Source organism: Protopterus annectens, chromosome 2.part1, assembly GCF_019279795.1.
Source record: "Protopterus annectens isolate FY-2018-M chromosome 2.part1, PAN1.0, whole genome shotgun sequence".
NCBI lineage: Eukaryota > Metazoa > Chordata > Ceratodontiformes > Protopteridae > Protopterus > Protopterus annectens.
This window is the reverse complement of record NC_056729.1, coordinates 1351964457-1351989456: the sequence shown is the minus strand read 5'-3', so window position 1 is coordinate 1351989456 and position 25000 is coordinate 1351964457. Positions and strand designations below refer to the sequence as shown.

General features: G+C 39.4%; 1 protein-coding gene across 1 annotated transcript in view; it reads left to right on the top strand.

Annotated features, from left to right (window-relative positions):
• SORCS2 (sortilin related VPS10 domain containing receptor 2) overlaps positions 1-25000 on the top strand; it is a 2271537-nt gene that overhangs the window by 1265338 nt on the left and 981199 nt on the right. Inside the window, exon 5 of the mRNA XM_044063564.1 lies at positions 2428-2492. Coding sequence (XP_043919499.1) covers positions 2428-2492 — 65 coding nt within the window. The remainder of the gene's footprint in view (positions 1-2427; positions 2493-25000) is intronic.

The window sequence follows — 25000 nt, the reverse complement described above, 5'->3', positions numbered from 1 at the left end:
ATACATAGTTTGCAATCCTGAAACTGCCTAGGGTGACACTGCCTACTACATATGAGTAGTGGTCACTATGTGTAGATGTGGCTGTACCAAGCTAGTAGGCCAAGTATGGCTGGATTTGGTGGATGTTCAGGTATGGGGGCGGGTTGTGTGCTGTGGAGGGAATGCTGGGTATTCCATTATGCATCCAGGTGTGTTGCATTTGATTTGGCCGGTTCCATCAGGACCAATCTGTGGGTATGTGCCGGTGACATTTCTGTACATTTGTATCGCACATTTTAATATTCATATGTTTGCGGGATTGTGTTCTACAGTATGGCCTGTCAGGTTGTATTGCAAATGTGTATACATGTTCTTTGTGTTTCTTTATGATTCACCCGCTGCTCCCTCATACACCTCCAGTTTACCTATTCTGCATGCGACACAGTCTCACCTTTGAGGATTATACCATTACCCATCCCCCCCACACACATATTCCTGACACTCCATCCATCACTGCTTTGGTTGATGGCCCATGACACGGTCAAGGTAACACATTGCATATACTACATATGTCAGGTACCTGTATGGTTGTGTGGACTACGCTGGCATGCTTCACCTTCCACGTGCTATACATCACACACATAGGTACATGCCCATACTTAACTTTCATGACATGTTTGGTACACCCAAGTAATACCCGTTCAACTGTGACACATCCTGACAAGTACGGCTTGGACCGCATATGTGCGGATTTTGGCCGACTGTTATGATCATTGGTAGGATGCCACCTTTTCCTATGTCCAGGATGGGATATATTCCGGACACATATCCGATTGTACTGGACAACACGTACCCACAGTCAACGCTATGGATAATACTGTTCCTTTAAGCCTACATGTTGCCTTATTGTTGTAGCAGTTTATATGCTCCTTCTGTTTTGGTTTCATGCTTATTCTATTTCCTGTCACATATGGTATGTTAAATACGGACATACCTATTGTATGTGACTATTACATGCATTGTGGGATATAATTCTGTCATACAGTCGCTAGATATTTACATTTATCGTGGGTTTGTTATGGACACATCTGCCCAGCTGTGTACTCTCCCTCACAATATGGATCAGCTGGTGACCCTGACCATTGGGCTGGACGTACCTATTGGCGGCGCGCTAACATGATGCGTTTCACTTCCACTTGGTATAACTATCTACACTGTGTTGGACAACGGGCACATGGTTTTCAATGTCATTTGTTCGAGGGATAGGGACCCGTTATTTCCTACCGTGCATTTGTGTTTGCTTCTTCAATTTGTGTTCGCAGGAACTGTCTTGCATGCTTTGCATACGTTTCAGTATCCACGGACACTGACAGATGTGATTACTATTGCTTGCAAATTGTTATATGCAAGCATTTTAGGTTGCACATTTGACAGCTGACATTTCCACGCCTCTGTGCGGCACTTCGACATGCCCTATGCACTCGCGCTCATTTCCTATGCACGTGGCTGTGGCGGCAGCGCACCTTCATTAATATGCATTTGGCACTACTGCGCCGTCTTCACACCACACGGTCGGCGCAAGCTTTATGAATCCCGGGGATTGTGTCTGCTTGTTGCACTGAAACTACTTTTTATAGCACATCATAAAGCACTTTTAATTTCAACTTATTTTATTGAAGTTTTGCAAGGTAACTCTGTATGTACCAGCTTCTACTATTAAAACATACATTTGCACAGGTATATAGTTTACATACATTTCTGTTATTTTCCAGCAAAGTATACTGTAATTACATTTTAGCTCAGTACTTTACACACACTTCTGCACCAGTAGTTTAATTTACACATAACATATAGTACTCTTACATTTGTAAGACAAGCATATGACTCATATTACTATTCAAAAATGACATATGATTATTTACAAAATTCCAGATAGCTGGCCTGGCAGTGTCATGTTTCTATATACATCTTATTAATATTTTCAAGTGACACATAATTATTTGCAAAATTCCAGATAGCTAGACTGGCAGTATTTCCCTGATGTCATAGGCAGCATTTAAAAAAGGCAGTTGGTCTAGTGCAATTTAGCTCATTAATAAATGAATAAAAACACCTACTAATGAATAGAGCACATAAGATAGCTAATATTGAATTTAAATCTTTTTTTTTTATTATTATATTTACAGCCTAGGTGTGACTGAGTTTGTGGTGTAGAAGAACTACCATGGCAGAGCTAGCCACCCAGTGGTGTAAACCTTGGCTCTAGATGAATGTCATTATTGAAGTGACACGCCTACCGCATATGTAAAACTGGGAAAAAATGTTGTGGATAATGGGTGGATGGATGGATGTAAGCAGTCCATTTCATGTGTTTCATATCTAATTGCTAAATCTGAGCATGCAGATAGTATTTAAATTGACATTTTATTTTATTGTTTGTTTCCTCAGGTCTGTGAACAATGTCGATGCTGACCCAGACTTGGTTCATATGGAAATCCAGGACAATAATGGAGGTATTGTTTACTATTTTGTAAGAAGAAAACATTATAGACCACTAATCCTTAGCAATAGTGATAGTATTTTAACTTTCTTTGTGTTAGTTCTTACAGTATGTACATCTGTCTTACTTGTTTATTACGGGTCTATATTACAGCTTCGAAATGTTGTAACATCGAACACCTCAACACATATTCAGCAAAAATCACTTCTGCAATTCACTGAATACTTAAAAAGCAAACAAAATACTTGCCCTGCAACCCAACAGAACTAAATCCACCTAAACCAAATCCACTCCTGTGGAGGGTTGCACCCCCACACACTCCCCAACTAAATACACCAACTCCAGGATCACACTACAGTGGAGAAAAGGGTAACATTGGCCAACTACATCTTTGCCCTGTAAGTATTTGCAAATCACGGAAGTGATTTTCATTGAATACATATCGATGATGAGGTGTTCGATGTTATGGCATTTCAACGCCGTAATATAGATCTGTTTATTATTTTAATAGGATAGGACTTCCAGTTTTGCCAACACATACAGCAGTCTGATTTTAAAAGAATGCCAGTGTTCAGGACAAAACTATTATATTGATACTGGTTATGTCCTCATAACACTTACAGCAAAAAATGTCATTTATACTGTATTTCAAGGAAAAAGAGGATAACTTTTGAAAAGTATTTCATTATACTTTCCCCTACCCTTTATTGCTAAGCAGTAAGTGCATTTTATCCATCAGACATAGAAAATAGTCAGCTGTTTATCTGATGAAATAAGTTCTGGGTTAGTGTCTTGGTCAAATTACCAAAGAACCAAGATGAACCTCAACACCAAGGAATGAAGAACAAGGTCGGACCCAAAATGGAATTTATTGTGAATACCACGAACATAAAAAACAAACAGCAACTCAACAGCTCAACAGAGTCGATTAACCTAGGTTTCTTCCTATGTGGACTTCTTCAGAATAAAAAAGTTAACCATGAAGTTCACTTAAATAAGGCTAAACATCAACCCCACCCATGTCATTAACCAATCAATTATCTAATCTAACAACAGTAAAAATGAAAATAAGTTAAAAAGACAAACACAATCATATAAAATATATGTATAAATGTGTAAAAATTGAAATATATGTGGTATTAGCAATAGATACTATTTGTATATGGTCATTGAACATATTTTCTTTATGTATTTATGTATTTATTTATTTATGTATTTATATATACTTAATCCAACTAGGGCAATGGCCTCTTTTCAGGAGAAACCTGAGTTGGTATTTATACTAACTAAGGGAAATTAGGCCTGCACACTAGGGATTTTCCCTTATTTGCTACCACACTAGTGGTTTGTAAGGCTTAAGACCAAGCTTGCATTTTATTCCTGGCACAGTGGCAGCTGAGACAACATCACAGTATGGAGGAGAATGAATGAGAAACTGAGGCAAACACCATTTTCAATGAGGGAATGGATAATGGAGCAGATAGGAAGTTGGAGGAGGAGGACTTGTTCCAAGTAAAACTGTTTAATAGTCTGAAAATGGAAGATCACCCTTAAGATGGGATTATTGGTACAACCCTCCAGTTGGAGGGTTTGGGGATGATTTATTGGCTGATTTGTTGGAAAAGAAGGAACCAGACAGTGGGAATGATTTGTCCTTTGGAGAAGTAATGGAGAGAATTCAAAAGGAAGAGCAGAAAGAATTAAAGAGAATGCTGTTTACAGATATAGTAAAGGAGAAAGAAAAAAGAGAAAAAGAAAAGCAAGGCAATACAGGATATGGAAAGACAGAAGTTCATTGTACATATACAAGGTAAAGAAGAAAAGGCATCGGACAGGTATTCAATATGGGACACAGTGATTGCACCTTTAGGAACAAAAGCTCAAGAGGCAAGAGGTTTTATTTTCATAAAAAAGGAGACTTATTGTGACATTTTTTTAAACTGCTATAGGACTAGAGACTACTTTGGGAAATTATGATAAAAAAGATATGTAACCATGGAACAGGTATATTGTTAAGGATTTTTACTGTGAGAGAAAAGAAGGTGAACATCCAATTATGTACACACAAAGAGAAAGACTGTTAAAGGACACTTGTTAAAAATACTTTTGTACAGAACTTAAGAGAATTGCAAAAGTGCTAGATAACAGAGGCGTATAGACTGGGTCTTGGGATTGCAATGTTACATTGAAAATAGAAAATTATAAAATTATTCATATTCCTAGAATGATTAATGTACAAGGGAAAGGAGCTGTTATACAATATTGGGGGAAACCAAAATCATGTTTTTTTTTTTTTTTTGTGGAAAAGATGGTCATTTTGTTGGCAACTGTGATAAAAAAATGTTTATATATGGGGATAATGGTCATGATACAAGAAAATATGAAAAGGAATTTAATAAAGCTAAACAAACAGGATATTTAAAGAAAGATGATGAAAGAGAACAAAAAGGAGGTGTAGAATAAAGTATAAATGACAAAAATGAATAAGGAATCAGAGTTACAAAAAAATAATCAGATTGAATATTCAGCAATACTTCCCGAGGAAGCACAAGATTTAGAAATAAAAAAAACAGAAGAAGGTGAATTAGAATTGGAGTCAAATGTTAGTGATGAGAGGGATATTGACTGGAAAGTGATTAAGAAGAAGAACTCTACTGGGAAAAGAGTGAATGATAGGAAACTAAAGATCCGAGATTTAGGTATGAAACCTAAAAAGAAAGGAAATCGATAAAAAAATTGCATACATCTTAAGAAGAAGGGAAGTAAATAATCTTAGAATTCTGTCAGTTAATGTGAACAATATAAAAAGCTTAATTAGACAAATAAGAGTTTTGGAAAGGTATAATAAATCTGAGGTGGATATACTATTAGAAGACATTAGAGGTTTAACAAAAGAGGAAAGATCATAAACAACATATGGAGTGGGAGCATAATTTGGAATTTAGGAGAAGAAACTTGTTCAGGGATAGCAAAATTATATAATATAGTAACTTCCATACTAGACTTTACCTTAGTTAGATTAGTAAGATTAACTGTTGTAGATTTAGGATGGGAAAATAAAGTATATAGCAATATACTAATATATGTATATGTATCATATAAAGAAAGTGAAAAGCTGTTTAAAGCAATATTTGATTATATAACAGTCAATATAGACATCATAATTGCAGATGCTTTTAATTGTGATTTAAGGGACAAAAAGAAAAAAGATAGATCAGATAAGAAAATGATGAAAGAGATTATGAGATGTGGAAATTTGTTATTAGGGAATACAAACACAAGTACACCTAGAAGGGTAAATATTAAGTTAGAGATTGATTTATTTTTTAGTTTCTAAAAGTATAAAGATTACTATAGAAGAAGTAGTATAGGCAGGTTTTTCAGATCACATGGCAATATGGGTAGAAACTGAAGAAAATAATGAACATATAAAAATTGGAAAGGGAATTAAAAGAATAAATGAGATAATCTGGATTGAAAAAAGTTTTGGGAAATGTACACCAGTTATGGAAAGAACACGTAACTATGAGAACTTGCTATAGTAATTGGAAAGAATGGTTGTTGGTATTTAAAGAAAAATATGAATCAGATTATTTATAATAGTGATATGGATTAAGACGAAAAGAAAAGCAAGAATATATGGCATTACAAAATAAAACATTAGAAAACTTGGACAGAAATAAAATGTTTATTAAGGAAAAGAAGAAGAGATTCATATAAAAGGAATCAAGAAAAATAAAATAATTATTGCATGATCAAATATATTTTTTGCAGGAAAAAAGGAAGCAGTTTTTTTTTACTTAAGTAAAGTGATTAGAGAGGAAAGCAGTATGAGTGAAATGAAAAACAAGGAAGGGGAAGTTGTGAAACAACAAAGTAGAGTTATGTAAATTGTGATACAGTATGTTAAAGAGATGATGAGGAAAGAAGAGTTAAATGATGTAACTGAAACAATTTACTGATAAAATAAATAGAGATTTAAATAAACAGATTGCCATAATGGAATTCAAGTATGGTAATGAAGAAAGTTATCTTTGGATCTACAGCAGGTTCACATCGTATAGGTTATTGAATGTGTAAGAATATGGAATTATGGCAGAAAGTAATTTGATATTCATATTTGATGAGTGGTTAAGAGATGGCACAAATATGTAACAGCATTATAAGATTTATATGATAGAAAGGAGTGAAGGTGGAAATAACTAATTTGAGGCTGGTTGTATTAAATAATGCAGATAATAAAGTATTTATGAAAATATTACAAATAAGAGTAGAAAATAAAATAGACAAGGTGTTAGAGGCCAATATATATGGTACTAAAGGAATAAGATGTCAGTAAGTATTAATGATCGTTATAGAAATAGTAGGTGATATTAAAAAAAATAATGGGGCAAACGTATTAGTAGGGGACTTAAATAAAGCATTTGATACAATAGATTATGATATATTATTGAAGATAATGGAAGACAAAAATTTTAGTAAACACGTACAGAAGGTAATTAAATTGGTGAATATAAATAGTAAAATAAGAGTTCTGATTAATGGTTGGTTAAGTGAAGAGATAGAGATGAGCAAGGGATTAAAACAAGGATGGCTAATAAGTAGTATTTTATGTATGATACTTATGAACTCTATAGTAAAAAAATGAAAATATGAGGATTCAAGATATATGCAGAGTAATGGAACTGAATATCTCATTATTATGTCTTATGCTGATGATATTATTCTTGTGACAAAGGAAAGTAAAATGATAGAACAAGTAATTTGTAAAGTACATAATTATTTGCAGAATATAGGAATTTCATTTAATAGAAAAGTAAAGGATTTGGTTCACAAATAATGTTGAAAGGAATTAAATTTGGAATAGAAGAAATATCTATTTTTGGAATCATATTTGTACCATTAAAGTGGATAAGGGACAATGGATGAGAATTCTACAAGAATTAAGAGAACTTAATATTATTTGGAGTAGATGCAGATTATCATATAGAAAGAAAGTACATTTGATAAATTCTGTATGGATAGGAAGAATAGCATACATGGCGAGTATACATGCAATGCCAAAAGATATGGAAAAACAATTCATTGGATTAATATTCAGATTCATTTGGGGTCCTAGTTTAAATTCATTAAGAAGAGGAGTGTTGTATATGTATAAGGATTATACTGGCTTAGGACATTAAATCACATAGTATATGAATCATCTTTAAATTGCTTAAGACAAAATATGATAGAAAATGGTATTTAATAAAACTGAATATGATAGAAAATGATAGAAAAAGAATGGAGAAATAAAAATGTATCAAGAAAAAATAATGATGTGGAAATTAAATATACAAAATGAGGAAATAATAGCAGGCTACGGTGTAAAAATATAATGTTAGAAAAGTATTATGTTACTTCATGGAAACGTCTAACAGAAAAAAAAATTAAAGCTATAAAACAAAGAAATGTATGGTGCGTGAAAAAATGTTGAATGTCAGGATTTTCTATGGAGGCTGGAAAGTAATAGATTGCCAGTGAAGGGAAACGTCTGTTATAAAAATAAATGAAAGGCTATCCCCAGGATTCAGCAAGCTCTGCATGGCATGCAAGAATAGTGCAGGAACTGCTGAAGGCAATATGCCCTTGGTGCAATCCAGGAATAAGCTCCCGGAATGTGTATGAGTGCTCCTGCACTATTCCTGCATGGACACAGCTCCTGTATGCAAATTACCCCATTTTCAGGTGAAAAACATGCAAATAAGGTGAATTTGCAATCCAGGACTAGTGTAGTCTGCAGAAATGTACTTGGTTAGTAACTGAGTACATTTCTGCAAACTACAAAACTGAGCCATGACAGCTCCAAGTAAAGGGTGTATGTTATGTGGAAAGCATGCCAATGGCCAAATATATGGACATTGGCATGGAAAATAGTTGCAAAAAAAATAACTTTTTAATTTTTTTTTAGCAAATTTCGGTTGTTTAAGTTAGGGCAGCGGCGTGCAACTGGGATCGAGCCAAAAATTTAAAAAAATGAAATAAGCACTCTATCCATATTCACAATTTTGCCATTATACTCAATGGCAGGCAGAAGAAAACATGGCCAGTGAATAGTGGTTGCTAAGGAGGAAGGCTCAGCGTGGGACTTTTAACTAGGCATTAGCAGGCAATCCTATGCAAATGAGGGGAATGATACTGAATCCTAGATTCCCCCTCAAGGCTAGCCTACACCCAAATGTGTTGGTGCAGGAAGGCCATGGTGAAAGCTTAAGAGCTAGCTGACATCACAGTGGCATATGGCAGGCATGCTGTAAGCTTATTGGAGCACTCTGGCTTGGGTTTGCCCTTAGCTTAGCAGAGCAAAGCAAAGGGGTGTGTCTCAGGCTGCCTAACATTCTTTACATTGCCTAAATGGCTGTGCATGCCATGTATTGTGTTTTAAAGGGAAAAAAAGTAAACCAGGAAATAGCAGCCCTGTGCACATCTGAGCACTGTGTTTGTGTGGTGTGCCCCCAGGCTTAAACAGAAAGGCAATGGGAAGGGAAAACAGCAGTAGGAAGGTGATCAAGGAGAAGTAGCATAGCTGGCAGGTGAAATGTATCAGAATCAGCCAATTACACAGGCAGCCCAGCCCAGCACAGTACTATGCAATATGCGTCTGTTCCACCAAATAGCAGAATACCCTGAGCTAGTGGGTGCTATAGACTGCATGCACATATGCATCAAAGCACCACCAGGTGAGCGGGGTAGAGCCTACATCAACCGCAAGAGCTTCCCCTCTATCAACTGCCAGGTTGTGTGTGATGCACAGGGCATTATAATGAATGTGTGTGCTGACTGCCCTGGAAGCTATCACAAGTCCCACATTTGGCATCTAACACAGCGGTACCAGAGATTTGCCAATGGGGACATCCCTTACGGTCACCTAGTGGGGGTTGCTGGTTACGCACTGGAGCTGTGGCTGATGACACCCATCAGAAATGCACACACACATGAACAAGAACTCCATAACGAGGCACATGCACAGACCAGAATCATTATAGAGCGTGTGTTTGGGATGCTAAAGTCATGGTTCTGGTGCCTGGACACATCCAGTGGAGCATTGCAGTACTCGCCAGCTACATGTACCTAAATTGTCATCGTATGTGCCATGCTACACAATATAATCCTGCAGAAACAGCTGCAGCAGGAACAGCACGGAGCAGGGCCACACAGACCACCACCATTGCTAAGGCCTGGACAGGCAGATTGACTCAGAGGAGAAACAACCTGAGCCTGCCCCAGTAGGCAGAAGGAGGCATACCCAGTATACCCAGGCTATGGCAAAGAGGCAACACATAACACATACACTGACATGCTAGGAACCCAGGGAATGACACATCTCTCTGAGTCGCACATACAGTAAAAGGGATGACAAACATGACACTACCTGTGCTTAATCATGTATAGGGAGTGTACTATATGCATCCGACATAGTCAACCCTCCAGTACCATCCTCAGTACTGGCACAGCCACAAGGTAAGTCACTCTTTCTACCAATTGCTGAATGGAGTAGTATGTGTTGTTACTTGTATCTATGGTATTGATGTGAGCATGCAAGGGAATTGGGTGGCTGAATGGGATGCCAGCAGATAGTAGACACCTATAGTGGCAGCATGAGATCTGTAACAAATACTGGTGTCACCACAGTAGCCAGTACTAGACAAGGTGACAAAACTCACTGAAGGAAATGTGCTGAGACACACATGTTAGTCAGGGAGGCTCACACACCCAACAACAGTCTCAGCCAGCAGGACAGGTATAGACAAACACAAACAAAGGCTGTGCTAAGGCCTCTGATTGATGGCTATGGAGAAGATACCCCCTTAGGCCTACACAGACAGACTACAACAGGTCAGGCAGTAGGATGTTAGTTCTGAAGAGAAAGAAGTCAGAAACTGAAATGTAGGTGAGTCAAACCTAAGACCTGTAGTACACTGATATGCCTCTAGTCAGCATGATAGGTTAGAATACAGAATGAAATGGAGTACCTGAAATACCAGTACATTCATAGTAAATGTGTAGAAGTGTCAGGTGTACCCCCCCAATCCTATGTAGAAATGTAGTAACAGTCAGGTGTGCCTCCCCAATCCTATGTAGAAATGTAGTCATAGTCAGGTATGCCCCCCCAATCCTATGTAGAAATGTAGTACATGTATTTGTAGGTATAATAACAGTAGAGCACAGATTACCTGAGCTGGCCAAGGTAGCAGGATAGATTGTAGCATGTGTACAATATGCAGGGCTGTGTGTGTTAGGTTGTTGTGTGTCATATATTGTGTAAGAGTGGTCAGTATGTATGCATGGTGAGGTTTGTCCTGGTGGCCATTGGCCAGTACTGCTGATGACAGGGCCAAGTTCTCACAACTGCAGTGCCAAAAACAAAGCTTCCCATCAAAACACATTCCAGCAGTAAGCCATAGTAAATGTTTAGCAGTAATATTTGTCACCATCTGAAAGATGGACATGGCATGAATGTGGGCCCAAACATACAAGCAGTACACAGGGGGAAGTACCCCAGACAGACAGTGTATAATATGTGACTGTCAAATGGACACACCCTTGGAATTGTACATACAGGTTAGCAGCACATTATTTGGGCTTGTAGTAGGGAATACCAATGTTATCTGGCCAAACACTGGCAGACAACAAAGGTCATAGGTATGAAGTATTGAGAAACAGCTGATGTCCCTGCACAAGCCAGCATACGTGGAGTGCCCCATGCATATCTGTGAGTCAGATGCAAGTAGTGTCCATAGCACACATGCACACAGCTCACCCCACCACCACCCACAGGAACCTCTCCAGTCTTATCCCTGCTGTTGGGAAGGAGTACAATAAGACCCCCACCTCTGTATGGCAATAGCTAAAAAATGCAGCATGCATAACAGGTGTCCCATGCAGGTGTGTCCCTAGCTGTAAGCAGCACCCTGCCAGCATCCACACCACTGGATCAATAATGACAGAAAGTATTGACATTATCACCTTGCACACCTACCCTGTCACCCCAGGGGAATATAGTGTATTGCATTCTAGGACTGTAGGAGTGACAGAATGCAACAGCCTGCTACAGCTGGCCTGCATCACTACCAAATGGCCTATAGTCCTCTGCCAAAGGCCAGTATCTCACCCATGCTGCCAATGTATGTTATGTCATGGACTCCCAAATAACAACATAACACAGTCCACAGAACCCAAATGCAAGGCCATGTGGACAAATCTCAGTAACATGTCCACCATGTCCTACTGCATGAACTGTAGACCAACACCAAATTACTGCTGGGGTGAGGTGATAACTACAGGGAACATATCATATAATGTTTGCATAATGTATGGAAGAGGATAGAATAATAGGGGGCCAGGAGCATGGGTGGCATGAAGTGTGTGAAGTCCGTAACTCAGCCATGTGCACATACTATCCCTGGCTGCAAACACAAGAATGGGTAGCTACAAACCCACTCATAAACCACAATGTGAAGGGGTAATGTCCAGAATTATGACCCCTGCCTCTGGGTAAGCTGTGTGAATCTGTACAGCTGTGAGGTATGGCCACAGCAGGATATGGCCATACTGTCACGTCGATGGATGTACAAGCATGGGATCCTCAGCCACCACTGTGCAAGGTGCTGAACCATTTACACAGACCCAGCAGCAAGTGTCTGCAGCTTCCCTTCCAGAATGGCATGGTTGTGCAAGAATATGTAGGCTGCTGACCACGATACTGGACACAGCTGCATTCACCATGTGCTCCCCAGGACATCACTGCAAGCAAATATGTATACCTGACAGTACTTGATGACATAAAACATCACAGTGTAAAACAGTACATATGTCTGAATATCTCTGCTAACACCGGGCCCATGTAGCAGAAGCAGCACAGACACAATTATCTACAGTAACCCACAATCCTTTGCCCATTTCGACCCCATATTTTCAACCGATCTACAGATATTCCACAGAAACAGTTTACTAGCTGTAGGTGTAGAACACAAATGTCTGCATTGGAGTACAATCTACCTGGAATGGATTCACACATTCAATACAGAAGGTCATACTAGGCATGTTCCCACACTTACAGAAATGAAGCCCATGTATGGCAACACCAGTGGACCATACATAACTGACAGTTGCAGATGTCAGTGCAATCACTCCTCAGTATACACCAGTCATGCTTTGCACACACATTGGATGGGAATACACACATATATCCAAGGACAACACACTATAATAGGCCAAAATTACATATGCATAGATGTGTGGAAGAGTGACAGTGACAAAGAGCCTCCCATCATTAGGTCTGTCCCACCCAGCACACATCCAATTGGCTAAAAACCACATAATGTGAAAATGTCAATCACCATAGACATTTGCCTCTGGTATCCCTCAGCACTATAGTGTCTGTGGTGCTTGTGCTAACTGTGTAACATGACTGTACAAGTCAGTAGTCATCTAGCAGTTGTATACACATACCTGTGGAATATAAACCTGTGTGTGCCTTAGTGTTGTGTGTCTGCCTCTAGATGAATGGATTATGGCACATACACACACACTGCACTCCTCATAGCCCTACTATGGCAAGCCTGCTGATGTCTTCACCTTGAAATACAACTTTGGTGAAATAGTAGCCCAGCAATCTCTGTGGTGCATCCTATAAGTGCGTAATGCTGTAGTGTGATGTACTAGGTAGGTAGGAGTTCTAATCTCAGATGTGGCAACTGTGTGTGTGAGAGTTTGTCTGTGTAGGGATCAATGCTTTTTAGGGCAGTCACACTCACTACAATTTCAAATGCCCTATTTTGGCAGGGCTGCTGATGTCATTCACTTTGAAATACACCTTTGGGGAATGAGTAGCCCAGTTATCTCTGTGACATGTCCTATAACTGCGTAATGCTGTAGTGTGATAAACTAGTTAGGTAGGAGTTCTATTCCCAGACATGGCAACTGTGGGATTCTGTGTGTGTGTTGGGTTATGTGTGTGGGTAGGGATCAATTATTTTTGGCCATTCACAGTCACTACACACACCTAAAAAAGGAGAACATCGATAAATGTGCAGTAACAAGGACCTGATTCAAGCCTCCAGAGAGCACCTCTGCAATACCAGGAACAGCTCTCACCACAACTGTTGGCCACCAAACCAGGACCAAAATAAAGGTGGAGGAGTGTCCATATTCACCAAGGATATTCACACCACCAGGCTACTTGCCCAACAGAATGTGTCTGAAATACCCCTGCTGCAACTAATAGTAGGTTAGACTGCATTCCAAATTGTATAGCTTGCTACAGATCCCCCACCATGCCCCATGATACCCACTACAACTTTTGAAACATACTGTGAAATATTATGATACAAGCAATCACTCTAATACTGGGTGACTTACACTACCCTGCAATTAACTAGGAAAAATACTTGTGTACCAACGTGTGCCCAACGGTTCTTGAAAGTCATATTTCCCAATGCCCTAGATCAAGTAACCCGTAGTCCCGCCAGGGGCTCAAATATCCTACACCTGGTCATTACCAACATGAGAAATCAATGCTTCACACCTATGATCACCCCATTGGTGATCAGGTCTGCCCATGACCTAATCACCCCTAACATCAACATCCCTCCCCACACCCCAGTAAGGAAACCTCCATAACACACATCTCCAAAGCCAATGTCATGCTACACATGTCAGATGTAACTAACGTCATGACACTAATGCAGATGGGAAATGAAAGGACGACTGCTGAATCATACATGAAGGCACTGTACAAGCACATCCACTTGTTCATGAATCGTGCCATCCAATATAGAACCAAGACACTCCCCACCAAGAAAAGGAAGCCAATGTGGTGTCCTCCTGCCATAAACATACTATACAACAAAAGGAGGAAACTGTTGCAGAAGTGGGAGAATTTCCAGGATGCAAAATACTCCCTTACCAGCTACAGTAAGAGGCAGAGAACCCTCATAACATCCACCAAAGCTAGTTACGAACATAATATAGTCAAAGATGCCAAAGACAACTGCAAGCCGTTCCATAGCTATGTAAGGAATCTAAATGGCAATGCTCAGAACTGCTCTGAGCTACAACAGGATGGTATTAAATATACTGCTCCCAGGGATATTGCCAATATCCTGGCAGATCGATTCAGTGCCAACTGCACCCCACTCACAACCCCCAAAGGGCCCATCTCAACACAGAAAGATTGCCATATTCTGGTAATAATGTCCACATAGTTAAAAACCACACTCTCCAGAGCTATGACTACAGCAGCCATGGGACCAGTCAACATCCCGGGCTGCGTATTACATGAGCTACAAACTTAACTGGCACCTCACCTACGTGCCATGTCTAGTCATAGCCACACCTCAGGTTTCATGCCCACTGCTACAGTTATCCCAGTCCACAAGGAGGGATCCACCTCGGATCCAGGGAACTACAGCCCTAGCAGTATGACGTGCCTGATCTGCAAGGCCATGGAATGTATTATCATGGAAATTAAAACAAAGACATTGGCAAACTGCAAACACTGGACTCTAACCAGGTTGGGTTTGTGAAGTGCCAATCATGTCACCTCAACCTGAATGACAACTGTGAATCCATCTCCAGAGCTGTGGATGAGGGTAAAAGGTTTCACACAGCCTATCTGGACCTCGCCAAGGCCTTCGACACCATCCCCCAGTCTGGAATCATAGATACATTTATCAAGCTGGCCATTAATCCCTATGTCACCAGATGGGCTGCCAACTGCTGTACTGACAGAACCCACACTGTAAATGTAGGTGACACCAACCCGAGCCCCAGATAAGTGATGGAGTACCTTAGGGTTCAGTCCTGGCACAGTCCTTGTTTGGCATCTACTGCTCTGAAGTACAGTCCAACATTAAGGGACACTGGCAAACAAAGTTCGCAGATGACTGCACACTGGGAGCCAATATTGAATCCCCAAATGTTGTGGATATTCTACAGAAGGGACTTACAGAAATACATGCTTGGTGCCTTGAGCCATGGCCTCAAGATCAATGACAAGAAATATATAGTTATCCCCATTGGGAAGCGACATGTACCTGTGAAGTACCACATAGGTGGCAGTACACTAAACACCTAAAGTGTGATAACAGACTTAGGGACAGAGGTGGACAGTGATCCCACCTTTGATAACCACATCGCCACAACAGTCAGGAAACCCACCTATGTGGCACACCTCCCACTAAGGGCTTTACATCCAGGAAAAGGAGGCCATTGCCCCACTGTAGTCAGCTCTCAATAGACCCCAGTATAGACTACAGTGGCCTGTTACGTATGTACCTCACAAGACATCTTCAACAACTAGAGAGGTTGCAGACATATTTCACAAAATGAATCACAGGCCTAAATCAGATGCCCTATGCTGACCATCTGAAAATCATCCAGCTATATACTCTGTCACATATTGTGTTCTAAGAGGTGATCGCTGCTCAACATTCCATGCCATGTCAAACCCACAGCTGTTGGACATGTTACACTTAAAGAATTCCAAATTCTCACAGCCACATGCTCCAGGGATCCAAATCTTGTCATCACAATGGACAATACATGATGGAGGGATGTGTTCCTGACCCAGAGACTCCCCAGACTCTGGAATAGACTGTCTATACATGTCAAACAGAATGCCTCTTTGGCCCTCTTCAAAAGGAACCTGGACGATTGGATGGGAGATAGGAAATTTACACTGGGGATCATGTCAGCTGCCCTGCTAGACAGTAGTGCAGGGAAGTAAATATTGTGGGAAGACATAGCCAGGGAATTGCCATGTCTAGGCATGTATAAGCCCTAGGGCCAATAGCCTAGTATCAACGTATGACCCTATGAACCTATGAACTAGACTTTCCATTGCCCTTCTTTGGCAAGCCTGCTGATGTCTTTCACTTTGAAATACACCTTTGGGGAATAAGAAGCCCAGTAATTTATGTGGTGTGTCCTATAACTGTGTAATGCTATAGTGTGATATACTAGTTAGGTAAGAGTTCTATTCCCAGAAATGGCAAGTGTGAATGTGTGTGTTTGTTTGTCATTGTAGGGAGCAATGCTTTTGAGGCCATTCACAGTCACTACAACCTCCATTGTCCTTTTTGGTAAGACTGCTAATGCCATTCACTTTGAAATACACCTCTGGGGAAGTAGTAATCCAATAATCTCCATGGTGTGCCCTATAACTACATAATGCTGTAGTGTGATCTACTAGTTAGGTAGGAGTTCTATTCCTAGACATGGTAAGTGTGGATGTGTGTGTGTATTTGTTTATGTAGGTAGCAATGCTTTTGAGGTCATTCACAGTCACTACAACCTCCATTGCCCTTCTTTAACAAGCCTGCTGATGCCATTCACTTTGAAATGCACCTTTGGGGAAGGAGTACCTCAATCTCCATGGAGTGTCCTATAAGTGTGTAATACTGTAGTGTGATATACTAGTTAGGTAGGAGTTCTATTCCCAGACATGGTAAGTGTAACTGTTTTTGTGTGTGTGTTTGTCTCTGTAGGGATCAATGCTTTTTAGGCCACTCACACTCTCTACAATTTCAAATGCCCTAATTTGGCAGGGCTGTTGATGTCATTCACTTTGAAATACATCTTTGGAGAAGTAGCAGTGCAGTAATCTCTGTGGCACATCCTATAACTGTGTAATGCTGTTGTATAAAAACCTAGTTGGGTCAGAGTTCTATTCCCAGACATGGCAAGTGTAAATGTTTGTCGGGGTAGGGATCAACGCTTTTGAGGCTATTCACAGTCACTTCAACCTGCATTGCCCTTCTTTGGCAAGACTGCTGATGTCATTCATTTTGAAATACACCTTTGGGGAAAAAAAGTAGCCCAGTAATGTCCTTGGCACATTCTATAACGGTGTAATACTGTAGTATGATGTACTAGTCAGGTAGGAGTTCTAATCCCAGACATGGTAACTGTGAGACTATGTGTGTGTGTGTCTGTGTGTGTGTGTGTGTGTGTGTGTGTGTGTGTGTGTGTGTGTGTGTGTGTGTGTGTGTGTGTGTGTGTGTGTGTGTGTGTGTGTGTGTGTGTGTGTGTGTGTGTGTGTGTGTGCGTAACAACTGGACTTATTGTGCAGTAGGTTTTGGAAATTTCTTATATGGTGGGCCTATTATATCTCACAATGTTCACCTTACAAGGATAACAGATGTCAAATAGCAGAGAGGCTGGGGTAGACAATCCATACCCCTACATGTGACATCAAGGCCTGGCAAACATTTTAGGCAACCCTTGTATTACCCAGAGAACACTCTCAACCCATGTCTCATACACAAACACATTTGCTCGGCAACAACCACTATGTTGGTAGTTCCCTGCATATTGCCCACAGATAGTAACCATGGTGTGATTGCAGTGGACTACAGGACATGGCACCCTGTCCCATCCCTACAATAGGCACATAATTGCATACAGTGTTCCTTCACTATGTTCCCCACTGGACGCCTGCAACAACTGTAGTGCCAACAAATGTAACCCATAAAGGGCATACCATGCCTTGTATGGACAGATGCCACTGACACCAGGGTATACCTGTATCATGCTGTCAATGTAGGTGCAAGGTCCATTGCCAGCTCTCACCACATGAGGCCAGGAATGGCACTTCTGATGATAACAATCTGTGTACACAACATGCCCCAGATACCCCAGGTACACGTCCACATGTCACAGAACATGCATGTGGGATGTGTGCACATCCCAGACACAGTCCATGTCATGGGCTATAGAGCACATACATGGCAAGCATTGCACAGCACTGGCCACCCACAATAGTAACCCAGATGATGGGATGGTGAATACAATACCCACCTGTGTGGGCCAATCCAGGCACTACACCCCTGAGCCACACAGCAGATCATTGTCATGTGACCTGATGCCAAGGTATACCCTTTACCTAGCCTTGTACAGTCTTCTGGCACAGTCAACTACTACACACCTGGGAAGCAATGTACCCATGCATGTCAGTACTGGCAACCTGTGTCTTTGTGTGTGTGTAGAGTATAATGATTTGGATGCCATTCTCACTCACTGCACCTCCCATTGGCCTACTGAAGCATGCCTTCTGATGTCAGACACCCTGGCATACCCTTTGCCCATATATCATCCTGATAACCCCTGTGGTGCATGTGATACCAGCATTTTACTGTATTGTGGCAAACTAGCTAGTTAGGAAGTCTAAGCCTAACCCTGACAACTATGATAATGTGTGTGAGTCCCTGAAAGAGTGTGGCTGTGTCGACCTTGACACCAGTTTATGTGGACAGACATGTGTACTACACCTACCTTATCCCTACCCTTATCACTGTTGCCGATATCATTCACCATTGAATATACCTTTGGACAGCTCCCTAACATATATGCTCTATGGTGCATGCAGTAACTGCATAGACATGTGATAGCAATGCATAGTCAGGCAGGGGTTTGAAACCCCATGCTGGTAAGTGTGTGACACAAACATGCTTGGGTTTTACTCTCCCACCCACTCCCTGTCTTACCTTGTCTCTGTCTCTCTCACTCCCTCTCTGGTGAATGTGGAGAAGTACACCTGCTTTGCTTAGGCAGCACCTTGTGTTTTGTAAGGGATGCTCATAATCAGCTGATGGCCTCTGCACGAATTGCAGTCCCCCAATAACTGATTGCATGTGGGACAGCTGTGGTAACATTCCCATAGCCAATTGCATGGAAACACGCTCCTATAACTAGGAACATCATGTGAGTGTCGGCCCTTTTCATTCACTATGAGCAGGACTTCATGTCGGTGTTTGGCACACAGCAGCACTGATGGTAGTGTGATATACCTCTACCAACATACACTGTGGAGACAGGCCAACAAACAGGATGAGGATGTTCCAGGCATGACTATAGAATGTAAGTGTTGCTCTTCTGCCTTTGAAGTAATGTTGGTTTAATAGGGTCTGTGTGGATATGGCTGGTCTACATGATTTCATACCTGTCATGACAGTATCTTTTTGAGGAAACAACAGACTGTAGGGTTATCTGCAGACTGGCCAGTGTTTGGAGTCTTATGTGTCTTGCATTACTCACAGTTCACCTATCTTATAGGTTCATAGGTTAGTTCACAGGTTAGTACTAAGCTAACTGCCCGTGTGAGACATTTTAAGCCTAACCAATTATCCCTTGTGAGACTCAAACCTGCAACTTGTGTTTGTAAGGCAAACACCTTAACCATTAGGCCACCCTCATACATTAGAACTGCAGAAGCATAGCCTGAGGATTGCAGTCAGTACATGGTGACAGCAATGAGAGTTACTGACTTCATATCCCTCACAGGACATATGTCACAACAAACTCTGTTACAACAGTAAATGTATGAGGGTATCACAGCAACATGCCAATATTGGCCTAGTGTTTGTGGCTCCAGCCACAGGTCTGTCAACCTTTGTATATATGTCATGCAGTAAGAGGTGCATATGTTCTGTACATCATTATGTATTGACATCATACCTGATAACAAGCCAGTCAGATATCAGACTGTTAGACATGTTATGTATAGTAGGGGTTATTTCTGAGGATATAACCTGGGCATTCTGTGGTTGTGTGTACAGTAGTGGGGACTGTGTACTTATGGTAATTGTCGACAGTATGTGTATTGCGAATACGTACCTTGGCCTGTGTACAGACTGTGGTAGATGTCATTGTTCTTAGTCCTGTTCTATCTGATGTTACATGCTGCTCCAGTGTATGGTACTATACTCTATACTCTATACACATACTGATATAGGTAGTCTAATAAGTTTAGATTTTATATATATGCTTATATTTCTTATATATATGCATATGAGTTTTTTTATGTTTGTGTATATATACTCACATAGATATATGTATTTTTTATATATATATTTTTTCTTTTCAAGTGTTATATTTAATATATTATTGATTAATTGTATGGTATTAGAAGGGTTAGTGTTTAAGTTGTTTTCAATTTATTAGGTTGTTGATGCTGCAGACAATTCTAAAAAAAACACTGAATTATTTTAAAGAACATTCAGTTAATGTTTGTTTCTTTAAATTTAATGACTTTTATATGACGTCATTTGGCGGGAAGTTATAAAAGGGTATGTTTGTTTTTATGACAGTTTGTTATTTCTGATGAAGTCCAACAACATTGTAGGACAAAAAGCGTGTTTTATTTAACGTTTAAAAATAAATCAGCAGTTTCTAGTAATATCGGCTTTTTGGCATTTTTGTAACGGTTTGTTTTCTGTTTTTGGTTGTTTATTTTGGAGTTTTTGTATGCTATGGCTGATAATTCGTTTGAGACAACGCCAAATATTTTGAAAGACTCTACTGGAGAACCGGATGCAATGAACAAATTAACAATGTTAATTCAGTTGTTGTCTCAAAGAGTGGAGACAATGAATGCAAGATTGGATGCTGTAGCATCGACCCAGGAACTGAAACAGGACCGAATGGTCACTTTTAATCTACCTCAACCAGGGCAAGTCATGAGTATGGGATTTACACCACCGGCACAGATAGCACAAACAGGTACTGTTTTAAATAATGCTGCAGAACAGTTGAATGGCCAACATATTCAACCAGCACAGTCAACTGTAGCAGTCGCTATAACAAATGACAGCAATAATAGTGTTGCCTCTAATTCTGTACCACCAGCTGTTCAAATTAACATGCATGGACAGTGTAATTCAGAGCAAGTTCCCCTGAGTGAATCAACACAAATCCCTAACCTAAAAGACTGGTTAGTATCTCCGATAGGCCTGTTTAGAATTAACAATGTAACTAATGAAACAACAGCTACAGAAGGAAATAATATAGCTCTATCAGACCTTTTACATATTCTGGATGCTAACATGCTTAAATATAAGAAGTTAAACTTTGAAATAGAGTATTTTCAATAGTGTTTAGGATCAGAAATAGTCCCAAAGGGGCTCAGAACCTGGCGTTACCCTACAGGTCTAATACCGGGTTCTGAGTTCCACCAGGACTTGATAAAACATTTTAACCAACAAGGCCTACAATTATTGCAAACAATGATAAAGCATTATTCTGCAATTATTAAAGATTTGGAAGAGCGAATTGAATAAGTAGATGGAAAAATTAAACAGCATGCAGACTTTGTGAGGTATAAATATGAATATTTACGATGTTTCCAAAGTATTGAACAACATGTTGATAAAATCAGGCAAACAAAAATAAAAAAAATTGGAAAGGGATAGTTTACAATACAGTAAAGGGTTAGCGTATACCCCACCCCCACCTTCACAGATATGGCCTAAACAACAGACAGTATCCTTTGAGCATAATATGAATTTTGGACATGGAAATAATAACTCGTTAACACCAGTGAATTCATCACAGCAGCCAGGTTCCCCTCAACATCAAGTAGATGAATTGTCAGAGAATGACCAGGTGAGGAGAAGTGAATGAATTAGGGAACAGAATGATAATAATGTAATGACAACAGAGGGAAATCGTCAAGCAACGACTATGACTATGAAACAGAGATTTTCGAGGCGCAATCAAAGGAAACAATGGAACAGAAAGAAGAATTACAAAAACAGGAGGTGATCCTAATAGATGAAGAGAATATTATAACCCATATTATCAAAAATAGACAGGGTGACTTTACAGTGTATAATTTTTCTTCATTCCATGTTTCAGAACAACTAGTGGATACCCTTAATAAAGGATCAACTTTTGTCCCTTCACGTAAAATGAACTTGGCACAAACTGTTTGTGATCTGAAATTGTTTGTGAGGAAATTAAATTTGAATCATTTATTAGGTGGACAAACTATGGTTAACAATGAGTTTAGGGTTGCTAGTTGTTTTAATCCACCGTTACACAATTCCCTGTACATTTTTGAGAAAATTTGTGAATTAGACCTTAGGGAATTAAGTAAAATTAGATCAGAATATATTTATAATTTGAGTATGAATGAGAAGGATAGCCTCGAATCACTGTTGATGGCCAATGTGAGGGTGATGAACCCGGATAAGGGAGGGGGATTGGTCTTCATGGATCTGCCCGATTATGAAGCCCGAATAAAAGATATATTAACAAGTGACACTTATCAATTAGCGTCAATAAATGAATATAATAGGGCTAATCAATTCACCAAAAGTTTTTTAAATGAATTATTTATAGAGGCAAGAATAGATTTGCACACATTTAATTATTTAATGATTTTGTCACCTAGAGTACCATGCATTTTTGGAGTTCTGAAGATACATAAAAATCTTCGGAACCGTCTATTTAGACCGATAGTCGATGGAAGAAATTCATCGACGTATGCTTGTGCAAAATTTGTAGATTCTATTTTAAAGAAATATGTATCAAAGGAACAATGGATTCTTAAGGATTATTGGGTGTTTTTGAACAAAATAAACAAGTTAGGATATAAAGAAGAAAATAATTTTCTAACAGTAGACGTAAAGGAGTTATATACACTAGTATCCCCCATCAGCAAGGGATAGAATGGGCAATAGCCAGAATGCAACAGAAAGGTGCACCAGAGAACGGAATTTCCTTGGTTCAAGAATTATTAGATAAAATATTATCATATAATTATATTTTGTTTGATAATCAATTTTATATTCAAAAAACAGGAGTAGCCATGGGTTCACCCTGTGACTCAAGTTACGCAAATCTGGTGATGTCCTATTGGGAAAATGCATATGTCTTTGACAGTAATATTTTTAAGGACATAGTTAGATTTTATGTGAGATTTATAAACAACATTTTTATGGTTATCGAAGGTACTGCACAAACTGCCATTAATTTTGTAGGCATTCTAGATAAAACTTCTGATTTTTTTCAGTTTTCTCATTCTTTTCATACCACATCTATAGTGTTTTCAGATGTGGAATTAATTAAAAATAATCAACAAAAACAGTATGAAGCATCAGTTTTCAGAAAGCCTAAATATTCAAATAAATTTTTACATTATTTAAGTGCCCATCCAACATATCAAAAACGGTCTGTGTTAAAAGGCCAATTAGTTTGGGCAGCAAGAATGATTACTTCAGACGAAAAGTTTAAAGAAGAATGTCTCAAGTTGAAACAAATGTTTATTAATAGAGCTTGCCCTATAAAATTAATAGAGGAAATCACGCAAGAGGTGATATATAAAAGGATTAATGGCTTTTATAAGCCGATACTAAAGCAACAAGCAAGTGTTGTAGGGTCTATATTATATCCTCGAATGCTTAAAAAAGCGAACGCTGATTGATCAAACTTATTTTCGTGAAACTGCAAAATATCGAAGCAGCAGAAACTCAAATTTTTTCCTAGGGAAAGTATTTGGTTGTCCGTTTCTGTTGCTTTGGTATTTTCAGTGTTATGCTGGAAAGTTACAGGTCGGATTCAGGTAAGTGTGCGATTGTGTGGATGTGAGGGTGATTTAGGTGAGTTAGGGTTAGGGCTCGGGTTAGGTGTGTGTGCGATTGAGTGGACATGAGGGTTAGGGCGGATTTTAGTGAGTTAGGGTTAGGGAGCGGGTGAGGTGAGTGTGCGATAGTGACGGACCTTAGGGTTAGGGTTTGGGTTAAGGTAAGTGGGTAGTTAGTGGTGTGTGCATAGTTTAGTGTAAGGTTAGGTATCAGATTTTAGGTGTATGTGTGTGGATTTCTGTTTGTTTGCTGTGCTTGTGTTGTGTGTATGTGTTTTGGATCAGCAATTTTTTTTCCCAGGGAAAACAATCACAAATCTGACAGTTCGAGATTGTAAGCTTTCGCTTAAATTAGGTCGATCAATCAGCGTTCGCTTTTTTAAGCATTCGATGATATAATATAGACCCGTGTTGTATGTAATGAGGGCAATGTACAGATTATTGTAAGTGTAAATCCAGACCCTCCACGACCAGATTTTTATGGATTATAATCTGGCATGTATTTTGAATTTTTCTTTAGATTATATTGAAATAAGGGAGATTATAACAAAAAATTGGAGTTTATTAAAACATGATACCAGTTTGGGTTCAAAATTCAAATCATTGCCTAAAATTGTTTGGAGGAAAGGAATTAGCTTTAAAGAATTGTTTCAGAGGCAAAACATTCCTTCTTTGAGAAATATGGGCATATTGCACTGTGGAAATTGTCCTTATTGTTATGCAATGGAATTGGGTAGTAATATTGATATTAATGGATTCAAAATATCTACTAAAGGTAGATTTAATTGCAATACAAAAGGAGTTGTTTATGTAGTGAAATGTCAGTTATGTCCTTCCTTTTATATAGGAAAAACAGATCGAAGACTCAGAGATAGGGTATCTGAACATTTAAGAAGTATTACCCAACAAAAAGAAGACAACGCCCTTGCTAGGCATATTCTGTCTCACCCGGAGCATAAAGTAATCCATCAGGTTATCCAGGATGTGAGAGGGGGACCTTTTAGTTTATTATTGGAAAAAATGGAACTTTTATAGCAAATCAAAGTTAATGCATATATGGATCCAGGTTTGAATGATAAATGTTCCATAATGTGTTTATTAAAACTCAAGAGTCTAGA